General features: G+C 46.8%; 1 protein-coding gene across 1 annotated transcript in view; it reads right to left on the reverse strand.

Moving 5' to 3' along the window:
• LOC121543749 (threonylcarbamoyladenosine tRNA methylthiotransferase) overlaps positions 1-24360 on the reverse strand; it is a 184722-nt gene that overhangs the window by 43696 nt on the left and 116666 nt on the right. The window contains exons 3-4 of the mRNA XM_045208545.1: positions 11976-12059; positions 1738-1902 (exon numbers count right to left, since the gene is read on the reverse strand). Coding sequence (XP_045064480.1) covers positions 1738-1902; positions 11976-12059 — 249 coding nt within the window. The remainder of the gene's footprint in view (positions 1-1737; positions 1903-11975; positions 12060-24360) is intronic.

The following is a 24360-nucleotide window of genomic DNA, read 5'->3' on the forward strand; positions in this document are numbered from 1 at the left end:
TGGTTCTGCTCTGACCACATCTTAGCATGCAGACCCACAGAGAGCCCTGGCTCTGCTCTGACCACATCTTAGCATGAAGACCCACAGAGAGCCCTGGCTCTGCTCTGACCACATCTTAGCATGAAGACCCACAGAGAGCCCTGGCTCTGCTCTGACCACATCTTAGCATGAAGACCCACAGAGAGCCCTGGCTCTACTCTGACCACATCTTAGCATGAAGACCCACAGAGAGCCCTGGCTCTGCTCTGACCACATCTTAGCATGCAGACCCACAGAGAGCCCTGGCTCTGCTCTGACCACATCTTAGCATGAAGACCCACAGAGAGCCCTGGCTCTGCTCTGACCACATCTTAGCATGCAGACCCACAGAGAGCCATGGTTCTGCTCTGACCACATCTTAGCATGCAGACCCACAGAGAGCCATGGCTCTGCTCTGACCACATCTTAGCATGCAGACCCACAGAGAGCCCTGGCTCTGCTCTGACCACATCTTAGCATGAAGACCCACAGAGAGCCCTGGCTCTACTCTGACCACATCTTAGCATGCAGACCCACAGAGAGCCCTGGCTCTACTCTGACCACATCTTAGCATGCAGACCCACAGAGAGCCCTGGCTCTACTCTGACCACATCTTAGCATGCAGACCCACAGAGAGCCCTGGCTCTGCTCTGACCACATCTTAGCATGCAGACCCACAGAGAGCCCTGGCTCTACTCTGACCACATCTTAGCATGCAGACCCCATACTACCAGATGTTCCTTTAAAACCTACTTTTGTAAAATACTGTGTGCTACAGCTGGGTGACAAGATAAGGAAGACTGTTTTATCCTCTAGACATTTACACTGCTTCATGTTCCGTTTCCTTTGCTTCCTAGTATCGCGATACTGGTATCGTGCCAACACTAATTCAGATAGATATTGCCTTCACACTGACTGAATGAAAGACTTTCTCCCCTGTTCATAATGTATTTTTTCTGTTCATGTGATTATTTTATTAATGTATTGCCTTTATTCAACCTGGTAAGCCATTGGGATGATGACCTGAGATAGCTCAGCCTACAAGCTTCCTCTTGAAAAGGAAAGACTTGAACCTCTAGTTGAATTCAATAGGGCCACTGATGTGGTAATGCATTAGCAGGAAAGACTTCACATGGGTGCAGGCGGATTGACGCAGTGAATGAAATGTCACTTCCAGGCCTGGAGTAACGGTGATAATAGTCATGTAGTTATGGCTTCCAATCATATCAAATCACATTGCACTTTGTCTCCCTGGACGAAAGGCAGCAATTGGAGGAACTTGGAGAAACAACTCATAATGTGTGCAATGTCTGCCCTGAAGTGACCCTGCTAGCTCAGAGTAAACTGCTTTTGAAAGCCTCTTATTTTTTTTATAATTATTATTATTTTTTTTTGTCATTTATCAGACGCTCTTATCCAGAGCGACTTACAGTTAGTGAGTGCATACATTTTCATACTGGCCCCCCGTGGGAAACGAACCCACAACCCTGGCGTTGCAAGCGCCATGCTCTACCAACTGAGCTACACGGGGCCAGTATTTGAAGCAGAACAACAACAAAAAAACAGTTCCTATAATGGAACGTAACCATTTGCTGTATGTTCGGTACATCGTTAACTTTGCTGTAGATATTCCACCTTCCTGTCTGAGATAGCTAGCTGATGCAGCTCTAATAGTGGTTCACATGAGGACACAAACCCCCGTTGTATTGAATAGCGTACCGGAGTTAGCCCAGACACCTCTCCCTTCTGCAGCGGCTCGGCGATGGAGGGAGTGAACACTTTACAACCGTCCAGCGGTCTTCCCTTCAGGAAGTGTTTCCCTGCCTCGAAGATCTCCACCTCAATCATCTTCCCCTTGAACTCTGACCTTTTGGGCACCAGCACCTGACAACAGGAAACATGAAATAGGGGGGGTTTAGAGGTCAATGTGTGAAATCCATTTGATTGATTGATTGATTGATTGATTGATTGAACGTGTGAAACTGTTGGCAGAGGAGCATGGTGTAAAAATAGGAAAATCAATGGTGATGGATCACACTCGGCTCAGTGAGAGCCTCCTTCTTTGTGAAATCTACTTCCGCCACATTTTAACACTATACCTGGACATTACTGGTAATGTGGACCAGTTTAAGATGATTCAAATGAACTGGTGGTGGTGGAACCAAGGAGACATTACAGTACATGCCAGTGAAACCAGTAAAAGGTTTCGATATGTCCTCTAGTCCCAGTCACTGGCAGGACAGTACAGCAGGGGATTTATTGGTAAGCTTCACATTACTGTGCACAGATTGCTCCTAGCAGCCAGTGGAGTACGGAAATGGGGCTCAGCGTTCCAGCTCGGAATGCTGTGGCATTCCCAGTATTCCCAAGACAGATATAGCCCTGTCCCTTCAAACACATTCCTCCGCTTCTCCCTGAGATGACACACTTATATCTGCATTAGGTCCTATAGAAAAGATGGATCCAACCTCGACACAATTTGGATTAAAGATGCTGTGCAGAGCAGATGAACCTCCAGGGGTTTGGGGTTGTAATGGCCTTCATTATGTAGGTGGTTGGTTGGTAGTATTGGTATTAGCCTGGCATTTAAACTGACTTCTTTACAGTCCGTTTCACCTTTGTTTCACTTCATTGGTGAGCGCCACCTGAAAAAGCTAGGCTACTGTATGTTTGCTTTGTATTGAAGCAACGTTATGGTGTACACCTTACTGTTTCTTAATGTCCTTCCTTTTCTTTTAAAATGTGTTTGAAGGCATTCTGTTGTGGGAATAAGCTGAAAGAAGTGTGCTGGGAAAGGGGGACTGTTGATGGGGAGGGGACTGTTGATGGGGAGGGGGGCTGTTGATGGGGGGCTGTTGATGGGGGAAGGGTAGCTGTTGATGGGGGGAAGGGGGACTGTTGATGGGGGAAGGGTAGCTGTTGATGGGGGCAAGGGAGGGCTGTTGATGGGGTAAGGGGGGCTGTTGATGGGGTAAGGGGGGCTGTTGATGGGGTAAGGGAGGGCTGTTGATGGGGGAAGGGGGACTGTTGATGGGGGAAGGGGGGCTGTTGATGGGGTAAGGGAGGGCTGTTGATGGGGTAAGGGGGCTGTTGATGGGGAAGGGGGGCTGTTGATGGGGTAAGGGGGGCTGTTGATGGGGGCAAGGGGGGCTGTTGATGGGGTAAGGGGGGCTGTTGATGAAGGAAGGGGGGCTGTTGATGGGGTAAGGGGGGGCTGTTGATGAAGGAAGGGGGGCTGTTAATGAAGTAAGGGACATTTGATGGGGGAAGGGGGCTGTTGATGAAGGAAGGGAGGGCTGTTGATGGGGGAAGGGGGGCTGTTGATGGGGGAAGGGGGCTGTTGATGGGGTAAGGGAGGGCTGTTGATGGGGGTAAGGGGGGCTGTTGATGGGGTAAGGGGGGCTGTTGATGGGGTAAGGGGGGCTGTTGATGGGGTAAGGGGGCTGTTGATGGGGTAAGGGGGGCTGTTGATGGGGTAAGGGGGGGGCTGTTGATGGGGTAAGGGGGGGGCTGTTGATGGGGGCAAGGGAGGGCTGTTGATGGGGCAAGGGAGGGCTGTTGATGGGGGCAAGGGAGGGCTGTTGATGGGGCAAGGGAGGGCTGTTGATGGGGTAAGGGGGGGGCTGTTGATGGGGCAAGGGAGGGCTGTTGATGGGGTAAGGGGGGGGCTGTTGATGGGGCAAGGGAGGGCTGTTGATGGGGTAAGGGGGGGCTGTTGATGGGGTAAGGGGGGCTGTTGATGGGGTAAGGGGGGCTGTTGATGGGGGTAAGGGGGGCTGTTGATGGGGTAAGGGGGGCTGTTGATGAAGGAAGGGGGCTGTTGATGGGGTAAGGGAGGGGCTGTTGATGAAGGAAGGGGGGGCTGTTAATGAAGTAAGGGACATTTGATGGGGGAAGGGGGGCTGTTGATGAAGGAAGGGGGGCTGTTGATGGGGGAAGGGGGGCTGTTGATGGGGGAGGGGGGGCTGTTGATGGGGGAAGGGGGGCTGTTGATGGGGGAAGGGGGGCTGTTGATGAAGGAAGGGGGGCTGTTGATGAAGGAAGGGGGGCTGTAGATGAAGGAAGGGGGGCTGTAGATGAAGGAAGGGGGGCTGTTGATGGGGGAAGGGGGGCTGTTGATGAAGGAAGGGGGGCTGTTGATGGGGGAAGGGGGGCTGTAGATGAAGGAAGGGGGACTGATGATGACGGAAGGGGGGGCTGATGGGGGAATGTCTGAAAGGCAGAAGGCTTGGTGAGGAGATGTCTGCAAGGCAGAAGGCTTGGTGAGGAGATGTCTGAAAGGCAGAAGGCTTGGTGAGGAGATGTCTGAAAGGCAGAAGGCTTGGTGAGGAGATGTCTGCAAGGCAGAAGGCTTGGTGAGGAGATGTCTGCAAGGCAGAAGGCTTGGTGAGGAGATGTCTGAAAGGTTCTATTATGTTCCATCAAAACTCTACACTATACTATTTTCATCTGTCAATTATTTTTTCAATTAACTGAAAAACAAATGTGTTTTCCCTCAACGCTGCTGCATCTAATTTTCTTATTCTTTCTGTACCACTCAATTAAAATTCTTAAGTGTGACAATTGTTTTTTCATTCAATTATGTAAAGCGCTCAAGGTCAAGCGTTAGCATGTTCTGAGAGACAAGAGGGGATGGTGGGGGTGGAATGGGGGAGGAGTGGACAGAGGGGATGGTGGGGGTGGAATGGGGGAGGAGTGGACAGAGGAGATGGTGGGGGTGGAATGGGGGAGGAGTGGACAGAGGGGATGGTGGGGGTGGACTGGGGGAGGAGTGGACAGAGGAGATGGTGGGGGTGGAATGGGGGAGGAGTGGACAGAGGAGATGGTGGGGGTGGAATGGGGGAGGAGTGGACAGAGGGGATGGTGGGGGTGGAATGGGGAAGGAGTGGACAGAGGGGATGGTGGGGGTGGAATGGGGAAGGAGTGGACAGAGGGGATGGTGGGGGTGGAATGGGGAAAGAGTGGCCAGAGGGGATTTGTGGGGGTGGACTGGGTGGTCAAAGGCAGCCCGTTACTAGTTGATTAAATGATGAAAGAACTTGTCAAGGCCTGACACGAGGATCCCCTCTATTCATACACACCAGAACACAATCTCACATAGAGACATACACTGTCTGAGCACAAGGTGATGACTAAAGTGTCTTATTATGAGAGAGAGAGAGAGAGAGAGAGAGAGAGAGAGAGAGAGAGAGAGAGAGAGAGAGAGAGAGAGAGAGAGAGAGAGAGAGAGAGAGAGAGTACAGAGAGGGGCTAACAGGGGAAAACAGTACTCTGCTATGGAATATTAAACAGTAGGTTTTCACACATTATTCCACTCCTCAATGGATGAGCAGCAGAGAGAGCGAGAGAGATGGCTCTGTGTCTGTTGGGTCTTATAACAGACCGATCAATGTTAGATCACTGGGTCTGGTCCCCCTGGCCCACCGGATCTGCAGAGGTCTCTGTGTGTTCAGAGAGCTGGCCATGTCTCCTTTCTTTAAGGGATCATAGCACATACTGTATCCCTCACACCAACAGAATAGCATGCACCCACATGCAAGCACACACCTCTCTCTCTCGCTCTCTCTCTCTCTCTTTCTACACTCTCTCCTTTCCCATTAAAGAGACAGGTACGGCAAGACACTCCCGACTGCTTTATAATTCCTTGCAGCTCTTTGTTCACACCCATCTCACCTCCCTCCCTCTCTCTCCTCCCCCCCCACCTCTATCTCCCCCTCTCCTGTGCAGCTGAATAGCCAGAGAGCAGCAGCAGAGAGGATTCTTCCGTCACATTGCCCGGAGACAGCCACTCTTTACAGAGACATAATGAGAATATTCCGGAAGACCATCCTCAACTCACAGGGCTATTCAGCAGGGGTCACCCTGCCAAGGAGAGGAGGGTGTCCGTCTTTTCTCTAAATGTCCCTTTCTCTATCCAGTGACAGGAGAGTGAGAGGAGAGTGAAAGAAAGGAATGGCAGATCTTCTGTGCTGGCTGGCAGGCTGGCTGTCTTTATGATGCCCGGCAGAGGAAGAGAGATGGCTAGGGTTGGGGTCAGGGTCAGACAAGCACAGATCACTCTGCTGCACGGTCCATAAACAAAAGGGACACATCTAATGCCTCAGCTCCAGACTCTAATATATACACCGGACAGTTTAGATATAATATATACACCGGCCAGTTTAGATATAATATATACACCGGCCAGTTTAGATATAATATATACACCGGCCAGTTTAGATATAATATATACACCGGCCAGTTTAGATATAATATATACACCGGCCTGTTTAGATATAATATATACTCCGGCCAGTTTAGATATAATATATACACCGGCCAGTTTAGATATAATATATACACCGGCCAGTTTAGATATAATATATACACCGGCCAGTTTAGATATAATATATACACCGGCCAGTTTAGATATAATATATACACCGGCCTGTTTAGATATAATATATACTCCGGCCAGTTTAGATATAATATATACACCGGCCAGTTTAGATATAATATATACACCGGCCAGTTTAGATATAATATATACACCGGCCAGTTTAGATATAATATATACACCGGCCAGTTTAGATATAATATATACACCGGCCAGTTTAGATATAATATATACACCGGCCAGTTTAGATATAATATATACACCGGCCAGTTTAGATATAATATATACACCGGCCAGTTTAGATATAATATATACACCGGCCAGTTTAGATATAATATATACACCGCCAGTTTAGATATAATATATACACCGGCCAGTTTAGATATAATATATACACCGGCCAGTTTAGATATAATATATACACCGGCCAGTTTAGATATAATATATACACCGGCCAGTTTAGATATAATATATACACCGGACAGTTTAGATATAATATATACACCGGCCTGTTTAGATATAATATATACTCCGGCCAGTTTAGATATAATATATACACCGGCCAGTTTAGATATAATATATACACCGGCCAGTTTAGATATAATATATACACCGACCAGTTTAGATATCATATATACAGTGGGGGAAAAAAGTATTTAGTCAGCCACCAATTGTGCAAGTTCTCCCACTTAAAAAGATGAGAGAGGCCTGTAATTTTCATCATAAGTACACATCAACTATGACAGACAAAATGAGAAGAAAAAAATCCAGAAAATCACATTGTAGGATTTGTAATGAATTTATTTGCAAATTATGGTGGAAAATAAGTATTTGGTCAATAACAAAAGTTTCTCAATACTTTGTTATATACCCTTTGTTGCAGACAGGCATCGAAGGCATTCAGTTACTGTTCGATTGAACGTTAGAATGAGTGACCTAAGCGTCTTTGAGCGTGGTATGATCGTGGGTGCCAGGCGCGCCCTATCCAGTCTCTCAGAGACAGTCGCTCTCCTGGACATGTGTCTAGCGTTGACCAAGAATGGTGCGACAAACAAAAAACATTCAGTCAGCAGCAGTCCTGCAAAACAGCTCGTTGATGAGAGAGGTCGAAGGAGAATGGCATGAATCATGCAAGCTAACAGGCGGGCCACAAACAGACAAATAACTGCGCAGTACAACAGTGGTGTGCAGAACGGCATCTCGGGAACGCACAACTCGTCGATCCTTGTCACGGATGGGGCTATTGCAGCAGCAGACGACCACACCGGGTTCCACTCCTATCAGCTAAAAACAAGAAGAAGCGGCTCCAGTGGGCACGCGACCACCAACACCGGACAACTGAGGAGTGGAAAAACATCGCCTGGTCCCGACGAATCCCGGTTCCTGTTGCGTCATGTTGATGACAGAGTCAGGATTTGGCGTAAGCAGCAGTCCCATGGACCCATCCTGCCTGGGGTCAACGGGACCAAGGCTGGCTGCAGTGGTGTACCGCCGGCCAATCTGCAGCAGCTGCGTGATGCCATTGCGTCAGCATGGACCAACATCCCTGTGGGACGTTTACGACCTGTAAAATCCATTCCCCCGAAGAATTCAGGCTGTTCTGGAGGCAAATGGTGGTCTGACGCGAGACTAGATACCTAATAAACTGGCCGGTGAGTGTATATTCCCCCTGAACCACAGTCGTGTAGAATATATAGGGCCAGGAGGAGTGGCGGTGGTGTCTTTTAACAGCCTCAGAAAACAACGAGAGAGAGAGAGAGAGAGAGAGAGAGAGGGAGAGAGACAGAGAGAAAGAGGGAGAGGGAGAGAGAGAGGGAGAGAGAGAGAGAGGGGTGCTGTGGTGTGGTGTCAGGCGATGGGGCTTTAGCGTTGGCTGATGGCTTAATGGTTGAATCTGAATCCATATCCATTCACACAGTGTGTCACCCTTCCCCCATCTACAGCCCCCCTTCCTTCATCTACAGCCCCCCTTCCCCCATCTACAGCCCCCTTCCCCCATCAACAGCCCCCCTTCCTTCATCAACAGCCCCCCTTCCTTCATCTACAGCCCCCCTTCCCCCATCAACAGCCCCCCTTCCCCATCAACAGTCCCCCTTCCTTCATCTACAGCCCCCCTTCCCCATCAACAGCCCCCCTTCCCCATCTACAGCCCCCCTTCCCCCATCAACAGCCCCCCTTTCCCATCAACAGCCCCCCTCCCCATCAACAGCCCCCCTTCCTTCATCTACAGCCCCCTTCCCCCATCAACAGTCCCCCTTCCCCCATCAACAGTCCCCCTTCCTTCATCAACAGTCCCCCTTCCCCCATCAACAGCCCCCTTCCCCATCAACAGTCCCCCTTCCTTCATCTACAGTCCCCCTTCCTTCATCAACAGCCCCCCTTCCTTCATCTACAGCCCCCTTCCCCCATCAACAGTCCCCCTTCCCCCATCAACAGTCCCCCCTTCCTTCATCAACAGTCCCCCTTCCCCCATCAACAGCCCCCCTTCCCCATCAACAGTCCCCCTTCCTTCATCAACAGTCCCCCTTCCCCCATCAACAGCCCCCCTTCCCCATCTACAGTCCCCCCTTCCTTCATCAACAGCCCCCCTTCCCCATCAACAGTCCCCCTTCCCCATCTACAGTCCCCCTTCCTTCATCTACAGTCCCCCTTCCCCATCAACAGCCCCCCTTCCCCATCTACAGCCCCCCTTCCTTCATCTACAGTCCCCCTTCCTTCATCAATAGCCCCCCTTCCCCCATCAACAGCCCCCCTTCCCCCATCAACAGCCCCCCTTCCCCCATCAACAGTCCCCCTTCCTTCATCAACAGTCCCCCTTCCTTCATCTACAGCCCCCCTTCCTTCATCAACAGTCCCCCTTCCTTCATCAACAGCCCCCCTTCCCCATCAACAGTCCCCCCCTACCCCATCAACAGTCCCCCTTCCCCCATCAACAGCTCCCCTTCCTTCATCTACAGCCCCCCCTTCCCCCATCAACAGTCCCCCTTCCTTCATCAACAGTCCCCCTTCCTTCATCAACAGTCCCCCTTTCCCCATCAACAGCCCCCCTTCCCCCATCAACTGCACCCCTTGCCCCCATCAACAGTCCCCCTTCCTTCATCTACAGTCCCCCCTTCCCCCATCAACAGCTACCCTTCCCCCATCAACAGCCCCCCATCAACAGCCCCCCTCCCATCAACAGTCCCCTCCCCATCAACAGTCCCCCTTTCCCAGCACACTTCTTTCAGCTTATTCCCACAACAGAATGCCTTCAAACACATTTTAAAAGAAAAGGAAGGACATTAAGAAACAGTAAGGTGTACACCATAACGTTGCTTCAATACAAAGCAAACATACAGTTGCCTAGCTTTTTCAGGTGGCGCTCACCAATGAAGTGAAACAAAGGTGAAACGGACTGTAAAGAAGTCAGTTTAAATGCCAGGCTAATACCAATACTACCAACCAACCACCTACATAATGAAGGCCATTACAACCCCAAACCCCTGGAGGTTCATCTGCTCTGCACAGCATCTTTAATCCAAATTGTGTCGAGGTTGGATCCATCTTTTCTATAGGACCTAATGCAGGTATAAGTGTGTCATCTCAGGGAGAAGCGGAGGAATGTGTTTGAAGGGACAGGGCTATATCTGACTTGGGAATACTGGGAATGCCACAGCATTCCGAGCTGGAACACTGAGCCCCATTTCCGTACTCCACTGGCTGCTAGGAGCAATCTGTGCACAGTAATGTGAAGCTTACCAATAAATGCCCTGCTGTACTGTCCTGCCAGTGACTGGGACTGGAGGACATATCTACACCTTTTACTGGAGAGGGAGAGAGAGAGAGAGAGAGAGAGAGAGAGAGAGAGAGAGAGAGAGAGAGAGAGAGAGAGAGAGAGAGAGAGAGAGAGAGAGAGAGACAGAGAGAGAGAGAGAGAGAGAGAGAGAGAGAGAGAGAGAGAGAGAGAGAGAGAGAGAGAGAGAGAGAGAGACAGAGACAGAGACAGAGACAGAGACAGAGACAGAGACAGAGACAGAGACAGAGAGAAAGAGGGAGTGGGAGAGAGAGAGAAAGAGAGAGAGAGAGAGAGAGAGAGAGAGAGAGAGAGAGAGAGAGAGAGAGAGAGACAGAGAGAGAGAGAGAGAGAGAGAGAGAGGGAGAGAGACAGAGAGAGAGAGAGAGAGAGAGAGAGAGGGAGAGAGACAGAGAGAAAGAGGGAGTGGGAGAGAGAGAGGGAGAGAGAGAGAGGGGTGCTGTGGTGTGGTGTCAGGCGATGGGGCTTTAGCGTTGGCTGATGGCTTAATGGTTGAATCTGAATCCATATCCATTCACACAGTGTGTCACAGAAATATGTGTCTCTAGCTGCCTCGGACAGAAGAGAGAGAGAAGCAGAGTACAACGTCATCACATGCCAGTACTCAGCCCAGGACAGCCCCTGATTTAGGACGGCATGCCAAAAAATCACTTTGGAGTGGGGGGGGTTTGGAACTTTGACTAAGATCAAACTGCCAACATTCTACTTCGAGCTAAATCCACTAGATGACACTTGTAACTACGTTTTACATTTTTATATTTTTTGTCATTTAGCAGACGCTCTTATCTAGAGCGGCTTACAGTTAGTGAGTGCATACATTCTTAAAACATTTTTCATACTGGCCCCCCGTGGGAATCGAACCCACAACCCTGGCGTTGCAAACGCCATGCTCTACCAACTGAGCTACATCCCTGCCGGCCATTCCCTCCCCTACCCTGGACGACGCTGGGCCAATTGTGCGCCGCCCCATGGGTCTCCCGGTCGCGGCCGGCTACGGCAGAGCGACCGGCTACGACTACGTTTATAGCCCAGAGACAAGACCAGAACAAGTATTCCTGCACTCTTCCCTTCCCCTTTTTAAAAAGCAGAACTTCAAACATGTTTTTGATGATTGTTAACACAGGAGTAAATTGATTTATTTTGAAGGGGTGTTTGAAAGTTATTAAATTTTTTTACAGGGAGGGCGGGATGCTTTGAAGCCATGTGCAGCAGTGTGCTGTGGGATTTTCAGCTGGAATGTGGCTAAAGGCTGGAAGGATGGAGGTTGGACTGAATATTTTGCACATTAAAAGCAGGAGATTAGTTTTATTATCAGTTGCCAAACGGATGACTGGAGGGCCTCCATGTGTTTGATTACAAGCTAAGCTAACCTGGGGTAACCACCTGCATTACAAGCTAAGCTAACCTGGGGTAACCACCTGCATTACAAGCTAACCTACCCACACACAGACTAACCTAATACCTGCATTACAATCTAACCTAACTGTACACAGACTAACCTACATTACAATCTAACCTAACCACAAACAGATTAATCTACCCTGTGGTAGACTGTGTTGATCCGGTGCAAGGTTGGTCATTTCTCTGTGATAGGAGTATAATTTATACAGACCTAGTGAAACCAAATGTTTACATGGTGGTGTTGTGTATAAGTACACTTCCACAAACTACATCTATAAAAAAAAACTTCTAATGTCATCTCTTATTGTCTTCAACTGTTGTGAAATGCATGCAATGCAATGTCACTGGGGCGTAGCAGAGTGAGTTGAATGAAATCCTGTTTCTTACCTGCTCGTAATACTTGTTGTGAGCCACATAGTACTGGGAGTCAAAGGACTCTTCGGTCACAAGCACCTGCTGGGTCTCCCCAATCTGAAAGAGAATAAAAGAGTGTGAGTTTTAAAACACACCTTTGTTTTATACAGAGTTGATACAGAGCTCGTGGCATACATGATAAGGAGAGAGAACATGCAGAGTGAGAGTACAGTATTTGAACTGACAACACAGCAAATCCCAATGCAATACAATAGTTGCTTATTAACCAACAACCTTCCATTCTAGGCCTATGAACACTAATCACTGTCTGCCCATATGCTGAGTAGACGTGATCAGGACAACTGAGCTATTCATCGTCAATATCCCCCTGGCTAGCAGATTCTCTTTGTCACCAGGGCTGTCTCAAATAGCACACGAATAGGGTGCCATTTGAGATGCAGACCAAGGCTGTTTTTACTGTCTAGCGATCACAGCATTAATACATCTCTTTATTAGTCCGTAAAAAAGGTGTTATTAAAACGAAACCTCGCAAACAAAGTTCTCAAATTTGATGTTTTTTTAATGATGTCTCTCTCTCTCTGTGTCTCTCTCTCTCTGTGTCTCTCTCTCTCTCTCTCTCTCTCTCTCTCTCTCTCTCTCTCTCTCTCTCTCTCTCTCTTTACACCCACAGAAAGAGGAGAATATGTTCCCATCATTATGTGTTAATTAGATGACAGAAAAAGACAGGACCAGCTACAACAGGCAGAAACCAACATGTCCAGTGCGATCACCCACCTAACATACATACAGTACCAATCATTCTGCCAAAGATATACAGATGAAAAAAGCAACAAATCTTCAAAGAGAGTCGAGAAGGACGTTATCTCATGTCAGTTTCCTTTAATAGTATCTGTTAGTGTAGTTAATTAAATAAAACAGAATCTATGCTGTGGCTTCTATACTTTAAATCATCTTTGATGAACCAATTAAGGAATGTAGAGTTCTGATAGCGAGCTAATTGCTTCTAAACTGGTTGGCATGGCGACCGTGGATGTTGGAGGAAGGAGAATCGTCTAATTTTCTACAGACTGTTGGTGTTAAATCACGCACATACACACACACACACACACACACACGAGAGAGGCCTGCACTCGTCCCATTAAGTCTCAGACAGACTTCCAATATGCATGTCCATTGTCTATAAGGGCCTCCGTGCTTCTAATGCTTAGACAGAGAGAAAGAGAGAGAGACAAGAGCGCCTTTATCATATCTTAATTGCTTTCACTTTATTTCCAGAAGAGGTTTGGGGAGCAGCTGTCCTTTTGAGACAGCAGACTAAAACATACCCTGTGAAAGCTACTCTTGTTGTTTTGGTCTCCCCCCTCCTCCTCACCCCCCTCATTCCCTTTCTCCCTCCTCTCCCCCCTTCCTTACCCCCTCCTCTCCCCCCTCCTCCTCCTCCTCCTCTCCCCTCCTTACCCCCCACCCCCCATCAGGGTCTGGCAAAAGAGAGACAGATGAAAAGACAACTTGAAGAAGAGGAGAGGAGAGGAGAGGAGAGGAGAGGAGAGGAGAGGAGAGGAGAGGAGAGGGAGAAGAGAGGAGAGGAGAGGAGAGGGGAGGAGAGGAGAGGGGAGGGGGAGGCTCGATGGCAGGCAGGAACTCCTCTCTTTGTTCACCGTTGGCTGTTGCTGTTGCGGTGACCGTATTACCGCCAAACCGGCGGTCACGAGTCACGAAGGCTGTCAAATTCCACGTGACCATTTAGTCACGGTAACTAGGCTTCTTCAAGCTCCGACGCTGCTGCTGGTCATTAGTAGCCTACCAAACTTGCTAACTCAGCACTCTATATATATATAATTGAAAATCTAATTAATCACTTCATGAGAGCCCATGAGCTCATGTTGCGCAACATTTCTATAGGTTATGCAATTGCGCGAGAAAACAGAGTGATGGCCTCTACTAAAAAGAGGAGGATCCCATCAGCTTTCTATAGGCTATACTATATTTATTTCTCAACTTTCATTTACATTTACATTTTAGTCATTTAGCAGATGCTCTTATCCAGAGCGAATTACATTTTCATACTTTTTTCATACTGGCCCACCGTGGGAAACGAACCCTGGCGTTGCAAGCGCCATGCTCTACCAACTGAGCTACACGGGGCCCACTATCTCAGCAGCAATCGTGATTAAACACTTAAAAACAATGTTGAAAAGGGGGAAAAGGTAACTAACTTCGCTATGTACTGTATGCCTACGTTGGTTGGAGAAAAAAATACATTAGGTCTACTTATAACTATGTTTAGCCAATTGTAATAAGTTTCTCCCGGTAGCTTGCAAAGTAAACATTATCAGCTAACAGTACATCGCCGGCAAATGCGCCCACAAAGGACGGGAAATTAACCTAAACCACTCATACTTGTCAGGTATAGTTCACTTTTATTTTCCTAATATTAAGCACATTGCTTCTCTTTACAACAGGAGTATAGCCTACCTGTCTGGGATGAAAATAAACCACGGGGAAAATCGTCCTCCATTCCCTATTTAAGTACATAGATGACATGTATTTTTCCCCTGCACCTGTTTTGATACAGGTGCATGATAATGGTCCATTCTAAATCAAAACAAATGTCACACATTTGTTATTTAGTATATGTAAAGACAAGATTAAATCAAGAATAGTCTGATGGGTGACAATATTAGCCTATCACTTGTGAATTATATATTATCACTTATGAATGATGCCCAGCATAAGAAACAATGCCTTTTTTTTGGCTACTTGTTCGAATCATAGTCGCACACCTCATGTAGCCTAGCCCATTCGCCTACATGTTCTGATAAGGTTTGTTTCACAAGTGGCCAAATAACTTCTTAAAATTAAGCACATTAATCCGCTTTACAACAGGTGTAAAGCCTAACTGGCATACATAAGCAGGGCGTGAGTTTCAAGTTTGGGGAAGATAATTTTCACCATAAAAATGCACCTTTATAATAAAAGCATTACATGCATAATTGCATTTACAGTCACTTTTGATAATGGTGTTTTCCCGCTAATTGAACATTCGCACTTATAGCCTACTGTCACGCTGCGCTTATAATGTGAAGAAATAGCATAATAGTTTAGCAATATTTTAAGCTAAATGTTCTGATCTGTTGCGTCAGCCACATTGCATGAAAACGTTTTTGGGATGCTAGTGGTCGTATTAATTTGGGATCTATCGCATCCCACAACTGTCCCAGACTATGTTTGGAATATTCATTTCTCGCACAGAAAAGAATAGGTCGACTTTTGTACTATGGGGGATAGTAGATTGACATAGGCTAGTGCTTTTGCTGTTCGTTAGGCCTACTCATCTTGTTGGCTGACGAAAAGTAAACGTGGACAGTTCGTCCAATATCTTCAATATGCACCTCGGAATTGGATAAGGAGGAGCGCAGTTGCGTCCCAGATGTGTCTGTCTTCACTTGTAGCCTGTGAGAAAGACCCGATCACGTGACGGAGAGCCATGTGAGTGAGAGGTGATTCGGAGTGCTCAGCACTCAGGGAGAAGGGCACAATGGCCACTGGTCGCAAAAAGCAGGGATTTTTTTATTGTGCATTACGGCCACACAAAGGGGACGCCACAATGAAATTCAAGGCGTTATTTACATTTACATTTACATTTTAGTCATTTAGCAGACGCTCTTAACCAGAGCGACTTACAGGAGCAATTAGGGTTAAGTGCCTTGCTCAGGGGCACATTAACGTCATTTAGCAGACGCTCTTAGCCAGAGCGACTCACAAATTGGTGCGTTCACCCTATAGCCAGTGGGATAACCACTTTACAATTTGGGGGGGTTAGAAGGAATACTTTATCCTATCCCAGGTATTCCTTAAAGAGGTGGGGTTTCAAATGTCTCCGGAAGGTGGTGAGTGACTCCGCTGTCCTGGCGTCGTGAGGGAGCTTGTTCCACCATTGGGGTGCCAGAGCAGCGAACAGTTTTGACTGGGCTGAGCGGGAGCTATGCTTCCGCAGAGGAAGGGGAGCCAGCAGGCCAGAGGTGGATGAACGCAACTTGAGTTATCAAGTGCTTGTCCAATTGTGTCGCATCATGCAGCCTTACAATGTATTAAAAATCCAAACATATAGCCCAACGTTTGTAGAACAACTAAAATTACATTAATAACTCTAAATTAAGCATATAGGAGTACCTATTTCCTTGTTAACCGCTCAACACAGAATAGCCGCATGTGCGCACTCCCTCAAATCGTTTGGAGAAAATATCCTTTCTATTTTATTCAGCTTTCTTGAATTGTATTCTTCATACTATAAAATAATGCCACAGAATTCTAACCAAATCTTGTCTGCTAAAAAACTAGTGTAGCCCACAGCCATTTGGCATAGCCAGATCAGGACCTAACATAAGGACAACTCAGAGTATGCTATTCTGTTTCTTTAGACCTGTCTAAAATTAATAATGGATTTATTGTGAAGGTGTAGGCTATATTACATGGATTTATTAGACTTTTAAAAAATGTAGATGTTCCCAAGGTCTGCATCAGTGGCTTGTAGGCTATGCGTGGAAGCCAGGAAATGCTAAATGTGTTTATGTTAATTAACGGTCAATTACCGTGAGACCGACAGTTATTTGTTTGACAATCACCGGCTGAAGACATCTCGTTAACGCCACAGCCTCAGCTGTCACTCCCCTGGTTGTGTGTGTGTGTGGGTGTGGGTGTGGGTGTGGGTGTGGGTGTGGGTGTGGGTGTGGGTGTGGGTGTGGGTGTGGGTGTGGGTGTGGGTGTGCGTGTGCGTGTGCGTGCGCGTGCGCGTGCGTGTGCGTGTGCGTGTGCGTGTGTGTGCGTGCGTGCGTGCGTGCGGTTGTGTGTGTCCCTCCCCTGGTTTCAAGGCTTATTAAAACACACAACCTGCTCCTCCTGTCACCCAGAATGCCTAGCGACACAAAGGGGAACATGTAAAAGGCTGTCCGAGTATTGGACAGAGAGACTGCATGAGGAACACCTACAGACAACTGATCTCCTATACAACATTTATACCAGAGCATTACATTTATACACACACTATAGCTGAAGGACCAGAGCATTACATTTATACACACACTATAGCTGAAGGACCAGAGCATTACATTTATACACACACTATAGCTGAAGGACCAGAGCATTACATTTATACACACACTATAGCTGAAGGACCAGAGCATCACATTTATACACACACTATAGCTGAAGGACCAGAGCATTACATTTATACACACACTATACAGTGAGGGAAAAAAGTATTTGATCCCCTGCTGATTTTGTACGTTTTCCCACTGACAAAGGAATGATCAGTCTATAATTTTAATGGTAGGTTTATTTGAACAGTGAGAGACAGAATAACAACAAAAAAAATCCAGAAAAACGCATGTAAAAAATGTTATAAATTGATTTGCATTTTAATGAGGGAAATAAGTATTTGACCCCCTCTCAATCAGAAAGTTGTCTGGCTCCCAGGTGTCTTTTATACAGGTAACGAGCTGAGATTAGGAGCACACTCTTAAAGGGAGTGCTCCTAATCTCAGTTTGTTACCTGTATAAAAGACACCTGTCCACAGAAGCAATCAATCAGATTCCAAACTCTCCACCATGGCCAAGACCAAAGAGCTCTTCAAGGATGTCAGGGACAAGATTGTAGACCTACACAAGGCTGGAATGGGCTACAAGGCTGGAATGGGCTACAAGGCTGGAATGGGCTACAAGACCATCGCCAAGCAGCTTGGTGAGAAGGTGACAACAGTTGGTGCGATTATTCGCAAATGGAAGAAACACAAAAGAACTGTCAATCTCCCTCGGCCTGGGGCTCCATGCAAGATCTCACCTCGTGGAGTTGCAATGATCATGAGAACGGTGAGGAATCAGCCCAGAACTACACGGGAGGATCTTGTCAGTGATCTCAAGGCAGCTGGGACCATAGTCACCAAGAAAACAATTGGTAACACACTACGCCGTGAAGGACTGAAATCCTGCAGTGCCCGCAAGGTCCCCCTGCTCAAGAAAGAACATTTACATGCCCGTCTGAAGTTTGCCAATGATCATCTGAATGATTCAGAGGAGAACTGGGTGAAAGTGTTGTGGTCAGATGAGACCAAAATGGAGCTCTTTGGCATCAACTCAACTCGCCGTGTTTGGAGGAGGAGGAATGCTGCCTATGACTCCAAGAACACCATCCCCACCGTCAAACATGGAGGTGGAAACATTATGCTTTGGGGGTGTTTTTCTGCTAAGGAGACAGGACTTCACTTCACTGCATCAAAGGGACAATGGACGGGGCCATGTACCGTCAAATCTTGGGTGAGAACCTCCTTCCCTCAGCCAGGGCATTGAAAATGGGTCGTGGATGGGTATACCAGCATGACAATGACCCAAAACACACGGCCAAGGCAACAAAGGAGTGGCTCAAGAAGAAGCACATTAAGTTCCTGGAGTGGCCTAGCCAGTCTCCAGACCTTAATCCCATAGAAAATCTGTGGAGGGAGCTGAAGGTTCGAGTTGCCAAACGTCAGCCTCAAAACCTTAATGACTTGGAGAAGATCTGCAAAGAGGAGTGGGACAAAATCCCTCCTGAGATGTGTGCAAACCTGGTGGCCAACTACAAGAAACGTCTGACCTCTGTGATTGCCAACAAGGGTTTTGCCACCAAGTACTAAGTAATGTTTTGCAGAGGGGTCAAATACTTATTTCCCTCATTAAAATGCAAATCAATTCATAACATTTTTGACATGTGTTTTTCTGGATTTTTTTGTTGTTATTCTGTCTTTCACTGTTCAAATAAACCTACCATTAAAATTATAGACTGATCATGTCTTTGTCAGTGGGCAAACGTACAAAATCAGCAGGGGATCAAATACTTTTTTCCCTCACTATCCCTGAAGGACCAGAGCATCACACGGAGTCTGCCTATACCAATGATGTGGACTGAGATGAAATGTCATACTCTTCCCTACACAGAGTACTACTTATGGTCAAAATCTTAAAAAGGCTCTGGTCAAAATCTGTGCACTTTATAGGGAATAGCATACCATTACAGACCCAACCTCCAGTGTGTTTATTCTCCTTCCTAAAGGGGAGGAGGTATATCCAACCATGCCCGCAAGTTGATTAGGGGTTAGGGGTATAGTATATATTATATGAACTAACAGCTCTTTATCTATTGGTCAGAGAGGTTAGGGGTATAGCATTTGGAAAGTATTCAGAACCCCTCGACTTTTTCCACATTTTGTTACTTTACAGCCTTATTCTAAAATTGATTAAATTGTTACACACAATACCCCATAATGACAAAGCAAAAACAGTTTTTTAAAATATATTTTAGCACATCTACAATAAAAAAAAACTGAAATATCATATTTATATAAGTTTTCAGACCCTTTACTCAGTACTTTGGTGAAGCACGTTTGGCAGTGATTATAGCCTTGAGTCTTCTTGGGTATGACGCTACAAGCTTGGCACACCTGTATTTGGGGAGTTTCTCCCATTCTTCTCTGCAGATCCGCTCAAGCTCTGTCAGGTTGGATGGGGAGCGTTGCTTCACAGCTATTTTCAGGTCTCTCCAGAGATGTTCGATCAGGTTCAAGTCCGGGCTCTGGCTGGACCACTCAAGGACATTCAGAGACTTGTCCCGAAGCTACTCCTGCGTTGTCTTGGCTGTGTGCTTAGGGTCGTTGTCCTGTTGGAAGGTGAACCTTCATCTTAGTCTGGGGTCCTGAGCGCTCTGGAGCAGGTTTTCATCAAGGATCTCTGTACTTTGCTCCGTTCATCTTACCCCTCAATCCTGACTAGTCTCCCAGTCCCTGCCGCTGAAAAACATCCCCACAGCATGACGCACCATGCTTCACCGTAGGGATGGTGCCAGGTTTCCTCCACACGTGACGCTTGGCATTCAGGACAAAGAGTTCAATCTTGGTTTCATCAGACCAGAGAATCTTGTTTCTCATGGTCTGAGAGTCCTTTAGGTGCCTTTTGGCAAAATCCAAGCGGGCTGTCATGTGCCTTTCGTCTGGCCACTCTACCATAAAGGCCTGATTGGTGGAGTGCTGCAGGATGGTTGTCCTTCTGGAAGGTTCTCCCATCTCCACAGAGGAACTCTGGAGCTCTGTCTAGTGACCATCGGGTTCTTGGTCACCTCCTTGACCAAGGCCCTTCTCCCCCGATTGCTCAGTTTGGCCGGGCAGCCAGCTCTAGGAAGAGTCTTGGTGGTTCCAAACTTTTTAATAATAATATTACAAACTTCTAACATTTAAGAATGATGGAGACCACTGTGTTCTTGGGGATCTTCAATGCTGCAGACATTTTTTGGTACTCTTCCCCAGATCTGTGCCTCGACACAATCCTGTCTCGGAGCTCTACGGACAATTCCTTCGACCTCATGTCTTGGTTTTTGCTCTGACATGCACTGTCAACTGTGGGACCTTATATACTGTAGACAGGTGTGTGCCTTTCCAAATCATGTCCAATCAATTGAATTTACCACAGGTGGACTCCAATCAAGTTGTAGAAACATCAAGGATGATCAATGGAATCAAGATGCACCTGAGCTTAATTTCAGGTGTCATAGCAAAGGGTCTGAATTCTTACGTTTACATTTACATTTACATTTTAGTCATTTAGCAGACGCTCTTATCCAGAGCGACTTACAGGAGCAATTAGGGTTAAGTGCCTTGCTCAAGGGCACATTTACGTCATTTAGCAGACGCTCTTATCCAGAGCGACTACAAATTGGTGCATTCACCCTATAGCCAGTGGGATAACCACTTTACGTAAATAAGGTATCTGTTTTTTATTTGTAATACATTTGCTATCATTTCAAAATACCTGTTTTTGCTTTGTCATTATGGGGTATTGTGTGTAGATTGATGAGGGGGGGAAAAAATAATGTAATCCATTTTAGAATAAGGCTGTAACGTAACAAAATTTGGAAAAAGTCTGAGTACTTTCCGAATGCACTGTATTATATGAACTTACAGCTCTGCCTTTACCTATGGGTTCAGAGAGGCAGTGGGGCCTCATCATCCATCCATATCAACCTTAAGGTGACTTCCTGACCACATCAATGGAGCTGCTTCAGGGGCTCCACGGTTGGCCCTGGCAACATAATGGTCTAGTACGTAGGCCTAGACATAGCTACAGTCACTACCACCACACGACCAGTGCTCTTCCTGTAATCTCAGAAGGGTAGTAGGCTAACAGCGGCAGGACAGATGCGTAGAACAGAGGTTTTTTAAAAAGTGTTTGCATTCTAGTTCTCCAATATGACGGTTAGAAGTCACCTTTGCTCAAGGTCGTTACGTTCGTGCAACACATAGAAGCAAAACTTGGACGGTTCCATTTTCAATACAATGTGTTTGACCACTTCAGTTAACAATGGGAGGAAAGCATTCACTCCTTACTACAGGTAAACAACATGTATTCAGACTGCAGTGTAAAGGTAAATCACTCCTTACTACAGGTAAATAACATGTATTCAGACTGCAGTGTAAAGGTAAATCACTCCTTACTACAGGTAAACAACATGTATTCAGACTGCAGTGTAAAGGTAAATCACTCCTTACTACAGGTAAATAACATGTATTCAGACTGCAGTGTAAAGGTAAATCACTCCTTACTACAGGTAAACAACATGTATTCAGACTGCAGTGTAAAGGTAAATCACTCCTTACTACAGGTAAACAACATGTATTCAGACTGCAGTGTAAAGGTAAATCACTCCTTACTACAGGTAAATAACATGTATTCAGACTGCAGTGTAAAGGTAAATCACTCCTTACTACAGGTAAATAACATGTATTCAGACTGCAGTGTAAAGGTAAATCACTCCTTACTACAGGTAAACAACATGTATTCAGACTGCAGTGTAAAGGTAAATCACTCCTTCCTACAGGTAAACAACATGTATTCAGACTGCAGTGTAAAGGTAAATCACTCCTTACTACAGGTAAATAACATGTATTCAGACTGCAGTGTAAAGGTAAATCACTCCTTACTACAGGTAAACAACATGTATTCAGACTGCAGTGTAAAGGTAAATCACTCCTTACTACAGGTAAATAACATGTATTCAGACTGCAGTGTAAAGGTAAATCACTCCTTACTACAGGTAAATAACATGTATTCAGACTGCAGTGTAAAGGTAAATCACTCCTTCCTACAGGTAAATAACATGTATTCAGACTGCAGTGTAAAGGTAAATCACTCCTTCCTACAGGTAAACAACATGTATTCAGAGCAGCAGCAGAGTAGGCTAAGCAATATGAAAACACCCTCTCTGTGGATAGTTTGAATACAGCTCTCTTCGAATGAGAGGAGAAAAGCTGAAGTCATTCACCATCCACATCCAATAATTACTAAGGATGCATCCCAAATGGCACCCTACTCCCTATTTAGTGCACTACTTTTCCACCAGAGCCCTATGGGGGTACCATTTGGGACACACCCTAAATCACTTGGGTAAACCCTTTTGGTGAATTCATCAGAGGAGTTTTATAACCTTCCCCTCGGGCGGGGATAGGTCTCTATGGTTGTGCGAATGTAACCTGAGTAGAGCTTTTGGTAATGATTGGATACATGCACAAATAACCTCAGAGCTACTTGAGACTGAGACAGGGAGAAAAGTAAAGTTAAACTGCAGTTGCTTTCTGTTAGGCCTACTGCTGCTAGGTAGCTCTCTCTGCTCTCTCTCTCCCCTCTGTCTGTCCTTGATTGCAGGAGTGAAGTCTGGTGTGCGGGAGTCAGGGTTCCAGCTGCAGCTCATTCACCATAATCACCTCAGCCTTTAAGACCCGGTCAAACTTACCACTCATCGTCAGATCATAGTCAAGACGACCATATATTTGGAACCTGACTCCTGCCTCCGCTTCACTCCTGCCACCACCATCCTGCTCTCCATTACCGGACCTCTCTTTTGGACTCACCACGGACACTAGGACATTACGGTACCACACCTGCCCTGATCTGGATCTGTTACCCTCCCGGTAACCTGGACTTGCTCTTCCCCTATATTTGGAAACCTGGACTTTGAACATTGTAAATAAACCTGTTAAAACTTCTCTGGCTTGGTGTACTGATCTGCATTTGGGTTCTTATCCAGGTAAATCATAACAGTATGATCTGACCATCATGAACCCAGCAGACAGTAGCTCGGATACCACCCCAGAGTGCACTCAAATTTGGACTGCCATAGCCAATCAGGGCATTTTACTTGGCCAACATGATACCCTGTTTAAGACGATTGCTGAGGACAGTCAGGTGCTGATTAATCAGGTTCAATTACTCACCAATCAAGTGTCTGCCCTTACTACCCCTTCAGCCCAGATCAGAGAGCCTTTTGTTCCTGCTCCAGAGCGCTATGACGGGAACATGGGAACCTGTGGCGATTTTTTGACTCAATGCTCGTTAGTGTTTGAACAACAGCCCCTCACCTACGCCTCAGAAAGAGCCCGTATTGCCTACCTTATCAACTCTACTAGCGGTTCCGCTCGTGCCTGGGGATCCGCGGTCTGGGAGAGTCAGTCGGACATTTGCAACGCTTACGTTGCCTTCACCACTGAGATGAGGAAGGTTTTTGACCACCCCGTACGAGGCAAGGAGGCTGCGAAACGGTTGTTTTCTCTTCGGCAGGGGGCTCGCAGTGTGGCGGAGATGGCAGTGGAGTTTCGGACTTTAGCAGCAGTGAGTGGTTGGAATGACGAGGCATTACAAGGAGTGTTCATCAATGCTTTGTCTGAGACTTTAAAAGATGAATTGGTGTCATATGATGAATCGCCTACGCTGGATAATCTTATTTCACTCACCATCAGGTTGGATAATCGGATTCGGGAGCGCCGCCGGGAGAGGAGTGTTAGTTCCAAGCAACCTGTCTGTCATCAACAAACTCCTCCCCGCATCTTCCCTACGGAGAAAGCCGTGTCTTCCCAGTCGATACGAGGAGCACTGAACCCGAAGCCATGGAGGTGGGTCGTGCACGGTTGTCCTCAGAGGAGCGTGCACGTCGCATTCAGGCTCGGGTCTGCCTGTATTGTGGAGAAGCTGGTCATTTCGTTCCTTCCTGCCCAGTTCGTCCGGGGAAAAGGGCCGGCTCATCATTAATGGGAGAAGTTTTGGTGAGCCGAGCAGCGGATTCTTCCTCTTCTCCCCGCATTCTGCTCCAGGCATCCCTCCAGTGGCAGTTCCAGAATCTCTCTGTTAGTGCGCTGATTGACTCTGGTGCAGACGAAAGCTTTTTGGATAGAGAGTGGGCTCAACAAATGGATTTGGAGACTGTTCCTATGGACTGTCCGCTGCAGGCTAAGGGTCTGAATGGACAATTGTTGACCCATATTACCCATCAGACTGTTCCTGTTTGTCTTAGAGTGTCGGGAAATCATCAGGAGAACATTCAATT

Source organism: Coregonus clupeaformis, chromosome 28, assembly GCF_020615455.1.
Source record: "Coregonus clupeaformis isolate EN_2021a chromosome 28, ASM2061545v1, whole genome shotgun sequence".
NCBI lineage: Eukaryota > Metazoa > Chordata > Actinopteri > Salmoniformes > Salmonidae > Coregonus > Coregonus clupeaformis.